Source organism: Pelobates fuscus, chromosome 2 (assembly GCF_036172605.1).
Source record: "Pelobates fuscus isolate aPelFus1 chromosome 2, aPelFus1.pri, whole genome shotgun sequence".
NCBI lineage: Eukaryota > Metazoa > Chordata > Amphibia > Anura > Pelobatidae > Pelobates > Pelobates fuscus.
The window spans coordinates 111216056-111225922 of NC_086318.1; the positions used below are offsets into that span (position 1 = coordinate 111216056).

General features: G+C 40.9%; 1 protein-coding gene across 1 annotated transcript in view; it reads left to right on the forward strand.

The window, feature by feature from the left end:
* The window catches only part of KCNAB1 (potassium voltage-gated channel subfamily A regulatory beta subunit 1), a 178980-nt gene extending 170242 nt beyond the window's left edge, over positions 1–8738 (forward strand). The window contains exons 13-14 of the mRNA XM_063442574.1: positions 2211–2299; positions 7672–8738. Of these exons, the coding sequence (XP_063298644.1) occupies positions 2211–2299; positions 7672–7761 (179 nt within the window). The 3' untranslated portion in view covers positions 7762–8738. The remainder of the gene's footprint in view (positions 1–2210; positions 2300–7671) is intronic.
* The last annotated feature ends 1129 nt before the right edge of the window (positions 8739–9867 follow it).

Genomic DNA, 9867 nt, shown 5'->3' on the forward strand with positions numbered 1-9867 from the left:
ACATGTGAACACGGATAAAGCTACATCATATAACAGTTTTGTGACAGGGAAATCTTTTCCTATTAAATCAGAAATTGGCTGCCGCACAACCTGTGTGGTATATCTTCTTCAGTGCCCATGCGGCAGCCAATATGTTGGCCGTACAAAAAGATGTCTAAAACTAAGACTTTTAGAACATATAAATAATATAAAGAAACGACTGGAAACCCACTCAGTCCCCCTCCATTGCAACAGTTGCCCATCTTTCTGTTTGAAGGGATTGCGCTGTATAGGGATAGAACAAATCCAACCCCATTGGAGAGGGGGCAACAAAGAGAAAAGATTGGAACAAAGAGAATCATTTTGGATTCATAGACTACGCACTCTCACCCCTAGGGGTTTGAATGTGGACATGGATATTGTTTGTTTTTTGAATAAATTGAATGTATACATCTTTAAATTAATACACAGTAGAGTATAATATAATACAATTCAAACATCTAGTAAAATACAATACTAATTTAGCAGTAAAATGTACAATTCCTATGTCACTTTTTTTGGAACGAGTGTTCAATTACTTATGCTATTTCACACAATATGGATATGTAACCGAATATATAAATAAATATTCATGTCACTTCACATAAAAGGGATTTATAATGGATATGGTCATTTTATTTTTGAGTAAATTTTGAGTGTTTAATTACTTGTTTAACCATCTTATACAATTTGGATGTGTAATTAAATATAAAAAAATAATATTTCATGTCACCTTTTATAAAATGAATTCACAATTGAAAGGTGATTATCTATGTCACTTTAATGGATATTATGATAACAACATTGTTATTAATATATGAATTTATTATCATCATTATTGATAGATTAATTATGGTTGATGGTTATTATGATAAAAAATATTGCTGCTAATGTATGAATTCACTATTAGTATTATCAGTAATCAAGTAAAATTATAATAGATATAATGAATGATTAACTTGGATGGGAAGTTTTTCATTCATTTTAACTGGTTAATATTATTATTATATTTAGAGGACATATTATTATTATTTATTTTTGACTGGGATATATAGATATGTTTTAATGTGATCAAAGAACATACTCTAACAGTTTTTTTATTCCTAGTGGCCTGAGTTAAACATTAAACACTTCTTTAAGCTGTCATAAACGCTGTGGAACGCACAGCCATTTTTCTTCCCGAGCGTGGAACGCACAAAGATCATGTGATTGGTAATTATACACGTGACACAGACGTGGCGTATGACGAATGCGGAAGTGGCTGGAGCTTCGAACGGACCCGGCTTTTTTTCATCGCGGCTAAACAGCTACACCTGAAAGGAAAACCTCGACGAATTGGAACCAGGCAATTAGAAGACACCCACTATTCCACCAATGACTTACAGGGTTTAGCCCTATATAAAAGCTTTTAAATGTTAGCGTTGTTAGGATGCTGTTTTTGATTTTATGTACCTGTTAAATGTGATTTGCTGAAAGAGGTCCCTGAGGAAGTCCTTTTTGTATAAGGACGAAACGCGTAGGACCAGCATCTCTTTCTTATTTGTTTTTACTATATTTTATTTCATTTAACCTTTTTCAAGTGAATAAATCGCCTTTAAAGTATTCCTTTGGTTGCTGTCTGTGAGATCTCGTGCTGACCTGGATACCCTATCGGCTATCTCTTGAGGAGGGAATTTTAAAGGGACATACCCCCATTTCCATCCAGGGGAGGCACCTTTAATACGCTTTATTTTTCTGGAATATGTGAGTGCATTCTGATCACTGGCAATTTCACCACAGTTTGTAAGCAATTATGATCAGATTCCTCAGAAATCTCAAAATGCTTTCCTTATCCTAGAAATCAGAATTGTTTTTTTTTTTTTTCTTCAATTTTTTTTTTAAAGTACTGCATTACGTACAAAGTATAATAGGAACTCTGGGGCTGTTTGCCTTATTACTTTTGAGCCGCAATAGACAGAAGTCTCAAGACGACCCTTTGTTGTGGTTTAGTCCTTTGTTTAGGACTCTGTTTGCCCTGTGGGGACAAAAACTTTGAACTCTGGTCTAGAGCTATCAACTGACCTATCTCACAATATATATTTGAGCAGCCGGAGATGGCTTGTGGTTTTACTCTGTCAGAATCATTCTAATCCCTACTACCCAATGGTGTTACATCCCCTGGCAATACTGATATTGTTTCTTTGGTTTTGCAGCTTGGTGTCTGCGGAATGAAGGAGTAAGCTCTGTTCTCCTGGGGTCTTCTAATCCGGAGCAGCTTGTTGAAAACCTGGGAGCTATACAGGCAAGTATACTTATTGCTACAAATGGCTACTACACAAATTAAAAGGAGGCACGCACACCTTATATATGCGGCATGCCTGCATGTTTGTAGTCTTTATTGCTTTACTAATGGCTAAAGAGTTTTAACCCCTTAAGGACACATGACATGTGTGACATGTCATGATTCCTTTTTATTCCAGAAGCTTGGTCCTTAAGGGGTTAAAAAGAAATAATGCAATATTTTATCATCTATACATTTGCTAGCATTTTATTCTTTAGAAATTGACATCAAATCATATGAGGCATGGTAGGTACACTTTAAAGGTGAACTGTTAGTCAGCCCTGCCCCCTTCCCCCTCCCCCTCCATTTGTAATGCGGCAAATAGAGAATGTATTAAAATATACAAACAATATAAATAAAAACAATGAAAATAAAAAAGTACTCTCTTCTTCAAAGCTCCCGTAGCTGTCCAATGGAGAGAGCTGTCTACAGCTGAAGGCAGATTCTCTCTTGAACCAGGAAGGAGTTCCACCAATCAGAACTCTCTCTTTCTGGTCTGTGGAATTTGATTATACACCATAAAGGTTGGATTGGATGTATGCTTTTAACGGAAATAAAACAGGAAAGTGCTAAAAATGGGGGAAGACTGATTAAATAGTTAATAGGTGAGCGGGACAAAACACATGGAGGAAATAAGAAAATGAACATCGAAGGAAGTGCCAAATTACTGTACCTAGTCTCCTTACCATTACCATCTCAGTAAGCCTGAAGTATCCACTGAAGATTATGCTAGCTTTAGTGTACTTATAATCTTAATTTTAATAATGACAGGAGGCGAGTATTTTGCATAAACTCTCTTTACTAACTCCATAGCAGCAAAGAAAAAAGTATAACAAGAATTAATCAAAATGCAGTAGGAGGTATAGTATCCACAGTGAATTCTCCTCCTCTTTCAGCTTGTGACATCACAGAGGGGAAAGTCCCAACAGAATAAACAAACGATCTTCCTGGGCCTCACAGATGGAAATAAGCAACAAAAACGAACGATGATAATCCTTTTGAAACGTAGGGTAAACTTTGTATGGCACCTCCAGAAGAAATCAGAATCCCTCCTTGAATTAAACTGAAAAGAGAATGTGAAAATAGGTCAGGCACTAGTCTCGAGAGCATGAAAAACAAGGAGTTTACCCCACTATAAAATGACGAATAACTAACTAAGTATAGTTAAATCAATAAGTACAATAATTATCTAGAATTACAAACTATATTAAGCACTAAATCCCCTACTATATCCTAATCCATACATGCATGACCGTGCACCTGATCTGATTAGTGACATACAGAAGACATCAAAGACCATGTGAAGACAGGGGATAGGCTATAAAGTCGAAGAATTAATAGGAAAGCAAACCATAGAGATAGGACAGGTGAACCCAGATTCCTAAGTGACCTGTCAGGCAAATCCCTGAATCCGAAGAAGGGAGGGAAAGGGTGGGAAAATACTCGCCTCCTGTCATAATTAAGATTATAAGTACACTAAAGCTAGCATGATCTTCAATTTTATTACATGACAGGAAGCTTCCTATTTTCCATTTTTAACGCTGATGTAATAAGGACAAAGACGCACAGAGATTCGGTCTAAAGTAAAGGGTCCGAAATGTGGATTTGCGAGACCAGTTTGCCGTACGAAGGATATCCGACAGCGACGCTCCGGCCGCGAAAGCCGATGAAGCAGCCTACCAAGTGCGCTCCAAATGTAGCTTCCACGTCCGTTAGGGTGAGTGTAGTCACTGAGACTGGGTTATGTGGTCTAATGTAGGACACCAGTAGTTGTCTGGAGGCAGAGGCTCGGAGTGTGGATGTAGCTTCCACGTAACTCCGTAAAGTCGAGACCACACATAGTTGAGGGTCCGTGACAAAAAAGGGGTAAAATATCGAGGACGAATTTGATTTGGTGCGACGGGATACCTGGAAGGTGACCCCATCCGGAGAGACAGAAAACGCATCAACCTCAAACACCCGTACGTCGGAGTACCGTCGAAAAGAGACGAGGAAAAGCAAAATCGTCATCTTGGCCGAAAGTTGTCGAAGTGAAAGTCTGTGGTTGGAAGGCCAGTCTCTTAAGAAACGGAGAACAACATGGACGTCACAGCGTCGCGCGTATTTCGGGCCCGGGCGTCGTCGTAGGCGAATGCCTATCAGTAATCAACATACTATAGGGTCCTTACCCACCAGCGTCCCTAGAATCTGACATGTGCCACCGAAATTGCTAACCGTACCACGTTGATCGACCTATAGGATCGGCCGGAAGAAAAAAGTGTTGATAAGAAGTTCAGAATGGCTGATAGAGGTGCTGTAAATTGATCGAAGTTCCGTTCCATGCACCAATTGGACCAAGAGGCCCATACAGGGAGGTAGCATCATCTAGTCCCTGGTGCCCACGAGTCCCATAGGAGGTCCCTAGCAGCCTGCGATAGTTTGCCGATCTGCCAGGTGCCCCGGAAAGAGTCCAAGCTACCAGTATAGATGAGCATCCATCAACAGCGGGTGAGGGTTCCCTTTTGGATCCGTGAGAAGTGTTGGGTAGGACGGTAGTAGGAGAGGGTCTGCATAGGACAATGCCAGCAGATATGGAAACCAAGGTTGGCTCTGCCATAGGGGCGTGATTAGAAGTAGAGATATTTGGTGTACCTTCAGGTAGTGAAGGGTCCTCGCTATTATAGCGAATGGGGGAAACGTGTACACGCCGGTGATTGGTCACGTTTGTATGAAGGTGTCCACTGCTTTGCTCTCTGGGTCTGGGAGCCAGCTGAAAAAATCTAGAGTCTGTCTGTTGTTGCATGATGCAAACAGATCCAGATGGAATGGGCCTCTCAGGTGTGAGAGGGTGTCGAAGATCTGGGGGTCTAGCATCCAAACGCTGCCGTCTCACCAATGGTGGGAAAACCAGTCCGCCATGAGGTTTGTCTCTCCTGGTAGGTATTCCGCCTCGAGGGAGATGTTGCGGGGAAGGCAGAAGTTGAAAATCTCCTTCATTAGTTCTGACAGGAGTCGTGAGCGGGCTCCACCTAGGCGGTTGATATAACAGACTGCGGAGACGTTGTCCATCCTGAGTAGGATGCAACAATTGGACCTGTCTTTTGTAAGGCTGCATCTGGCGAAGGAGCCTGTGAGGAGTTCTAGGCAGTTGATATGTAAGGTGAGTTCCTGTGAAGTCCAGGCGCCTCCTGTCGATATGCATTCGCTAGTCGCTCCACAGCCCCATAGGCTGGCGTCCGATTCCAGTATAAAGTCAGGCGTGTCTCCGAAAATGGCCCGACGCCTGCATGCTGTCTGGCTATCATCTTAGTTCTTCCCTGACTTCTTCTGTCACCAGTACTGGTTGGTCTTAGGTAGGATTTTGACGAATGAATGAGACCTTGAGGCCTTGAGCAGTCCTGGAAGATGGCCTGGATGGATGCAAACAGGAGGCCCACTCTCCGAGCGAGTCCACGGAGTGGAACTGTTTGGGAGCAGATGACTCTGCGGAGTTCCTTCCATATAGCTGAGATCTTTGACGCCGGCAAACCTAGAAATTGTACGGTTTGGGATGGGGTCATAGCCAAATTTGGGTGGTTCACCATGAAATCCAGCGATTCTAGAAGGTTTATGGTAAATTGTGTGTGTAGTGTTAGTCTGGACTTGTCAGAGCAGAATAGATGGAGGTCATCCAGGCATAAAATGCAGCAAATTCCTCTTGCTCGAAGATGAGTAACCACCGGCTTCAGCGAGGTCTATGACGTAGCCTCGGACCGTTTGTAGAATCCAGGCATCTGACGAGATGGTCGTCCAAGCCTGAAAGAATAGAGAAATACGGCCTGCATGTAAAGGAACTGGAGGACAATGGTAGCTTACCTGTCGGGGAAACGTGTCCTGCCACATCTGCGTGTGCCGTGGCCTCTATCCGATCCTCTGCAGTAGGAGAATGGTTGTCTGTATCCCACCTCCGGGTAGAAGGTTGGGGTCTTGATGAACTGGGGCCTTGCAGGGTTGTGGCTGAAGACTTTCCTCATAGAGGTCGGTGCTTTGTTCAATGAGGTGAAGACATTAACATGTCTGTTTAATTCCTGTGCCAGAGGTCCAAGCTCTTTGGTGCCCAATTCCATCAACCTTCCGTCAATGCGGAGTAGTGCTACTTTGCGCCTCTCGGACGAGAGGGCAATGTTCGTGTTTCCCAGAAAGCAGAAACCCCTTTGAGCCCATTTGCATATATCATGCGCCCATTCCCTGACTGTCTTGGCATCAAATTGATCAGCCCTCTGGAAAGCGTCGTCCGCCAGGTACATGATTCGGGAGAGGGGGCAGGTGGCATCCAATAACTTGTCCTGAGCCCCTGTGAAACCCCTCTCCATCCCTTTACGGGGGTTGCGACCACCTCTTGTCAGGAAGGTTGTCATGAGTTGGTCGAATTCAGGTGTTTGGGCAACCTGGTCCGTTAGGGAAGGGTGTGGGCAAAGCGACTTTAGTCGGTTATGAACCACTTTGTCTAGCAGCTTGCGAAGTCATAGTTGCATACATTTTGCCAAGTGCTCTGGGGGAGTCCAGTCCCCTGAGCGAGGGTGTCTGATGTTCCGGGGATCAAAAAGTTTCTGGCCCCCTGCGTGAAGTGGTCTAGTATCCGACCCCTATGCGTCTTCCCCCGGGAATCCCACTCGACCGCCTGCCATTAGTCCAGTCTGGCCATAGAATTGCCCAGCTCACCCTCTTCCTCTAAGGAGTAGTCCTGTGGGGGGGCAGAGGTGGCGGTGGGTGCAGATTTATGTCTCTTAGCGGATGTCTTACCCTTGTGTGGGTTGGGTTGTACCTTCTCATCCTTCTAATGGCGTTTTCCAGGTTGGGGTTCCTCTTTAGTGTGGGAGTCCAAGGCCTCAAAGTCCGACTCGTGACGTGTGCGTTAAGGTTTGGAGGATTTAGTCTGATCGGCCTTCGCCGTCATAATGTGTGACAGGGCCTTCTCCATGGATGTGGCCACAGCTGCATTTATCATTGCCTGGAAGTCCACAGGGGTATTCAACATGGATAAAAGACCAAATGAAATCAAAACACAGAGAAGAGGCAAAAACTCTGACCTGTCTGCTGATGGAGCAGCAAAGAAAGAGGAGGATAAACCTATTCACTGTAGATACTATACTTCCTACTGCATTTTGATTGGTTCTTGGTATACTTTTTTCTTTGCTGCTGTGGAGTTAGTAAAGAGAGTTTATGCAAAATAGGAAACCTCCTGTAATATTTGCGATACATGATAGTAATTTTGAGCAGACCTTTGAATGTCATGCCAACAAAAACACTTTTGAATGCAATTTTCAGGGATAAATAAAAAAAAAATGTAAATCAACATATTATTTAATTTACAGGTTCTTCCAAAGATGACATCACACATTGTAAACGAGGTTGACAACATTTTGGGAAACAAGCCATACAGTAAAAAGGACTACAGATCATAACGGACTGCATTAAAAGAGGACTGCATGGTTATAATAGTGCCCTGTATATAGTACTGGATCAGTATCTGTACACTGGACTTCCAGTTACCTGCTGTAGTATTTGTCATAACCGGGGTTGTAAACACGGAACACCTATCCTGCAAGCACATAAGCAACTCCTAATATTATTTGTACTTTGTTTCTTACAATTTAATTCCATGCATTTTTGCTTACGCTAGGATAAAGCTACGGTAAACATTTAAACTGATATGAGAAATATTATAGGTTGTGACAACGAAGCGGTAAAAAGCTTGTTTTTTTAAATATGCAATATATTTTCCTACTGCATTATTGTTCTCTGGGCTTTATGGAAACACAAAATATTATTTTAGGAGGTAAATATGAACTCAGATGCTCAAGTAACATTTCTTGGTATGTACTTATTTTAAGCTTCTTCGTTCCTTAATAAATATGTAGTGAATTGCTGGTTTGTCATATCACCCAGTGAGGATTCAAAGTGGATTGAAAGAGAATTTCACATTCATGGCCAAATTAACCGAACTGAAAGCCAAGCTGACTTTAGATGTCACTTTAAATTCTCACTTTAGTGAATAATCCAGAGTTGACACTTTGCCTTTTTTGGGTGGGAAGCTTCGGAATTCTGCATTCTTTCAGAAAAGGCTTAAACGTAAATGTATATGTTCCTCACCTGAAATTGGTCACTTAATCGTAGCATTTCTATTTGAAGCACAGTCATGATCTGTTAGTGAAATTAACACCAAGTGAAAAAAGTGTTACATACGGATGGGCAGCACCTTCAAGCCCAGCATGACAGAACGCAGAATTTATGTGTCCCGAAAAAAAATAGTAGAATGGCAATCCTAGTGTGAGCTACAAAATTCTTTTATAGAATCATCAAAGACAGGACTAAACGAACTAAGAGGGAAAAATTTACAAATAAGTATGTAACAGCTTAAGAAAAAAGATCAAACAAGAAATATTAATCGTTTTATTATTTTGATTTGTTTTTCGTCTTTCTTTCAGTATTTAATTTTTTGTTAAAGATTTTCACATTTGCAGCCAAGTACAACATTTTGAATCCAAGAAAAAAAATACAAGCTGGATCAACTATTTTTTTACTTGCACAGAATCTGACAACTAATGTCAATCAAGTATAACTATTGCTGACTGCAGGTTGTAAGTCTGAAAAATTAAAAAGGAAACCTTTTTATTATATATTTTTCTTAAATGCAATTCTTAACCTGTAATATACATAAACATATGGACTAGTTAAATTATGTAAAGAATGCAGCGTGGTATTTTTGAATATGTACATTTTATAAGAGAAGGTTGCTTGTGCAATATATTAATAGAGCACATTTCAGTGGAGATTACAAGATAATCCTTTGCATTAAGTCAACATTAAATTTCACATAACAAGGCGAGCCAATTTCTGTTTTATTCACATGTTGGTAAAAATGTCTACAATATTTTAACAGCACCCCACCCCCACCCCTTCCTATAAAAATAAGCGCTGGGGAATTAGCTTTAGTGACTGATAGAAACAATCTAAATCATGTTCATGGGAAAGTTTTTAACAGTAGTTTATAAAATCTGCTATATCGAATAAATCAGATATGGTCTTGCAAAAGGGGCGGCTGAACTATTCTAGTTAGTAGAATTTACCATCATTCTTTGCATCATAATTATCTCCATTTTGGGCTCTCAGTTACCTAAGTGGACGATTCTATTCTTTGGTGTGATTTTTGTATTTGTTAATTAATTTATTTATATTAAACATATTTTTAGGCCTATCCATTGTTAGTTGTAAAGAAAAAAATCGAGAAGAACTCCATTAGCTAAAAGATTCCATTGGTCTCCATGGCAAATGTCCGCTGAATAACTAGTCTATATAGATATTCTACAGTTTGTCCTAGTCTGAAGAATAGCCTGGTTCCAGAGTAATTTTGCAAACTGTTACTTTTTCAAAAAAATGCTAAATATAAGGAGAAACTGTATCCTAATCCTAAATTAATCATTTTGGAGCACCCCCGATGTTGTGAACTACCTCTTCCATAATGCGGGCAAAGCATCAGGGGAAATAGAGTACACAACATCTGGATTGCC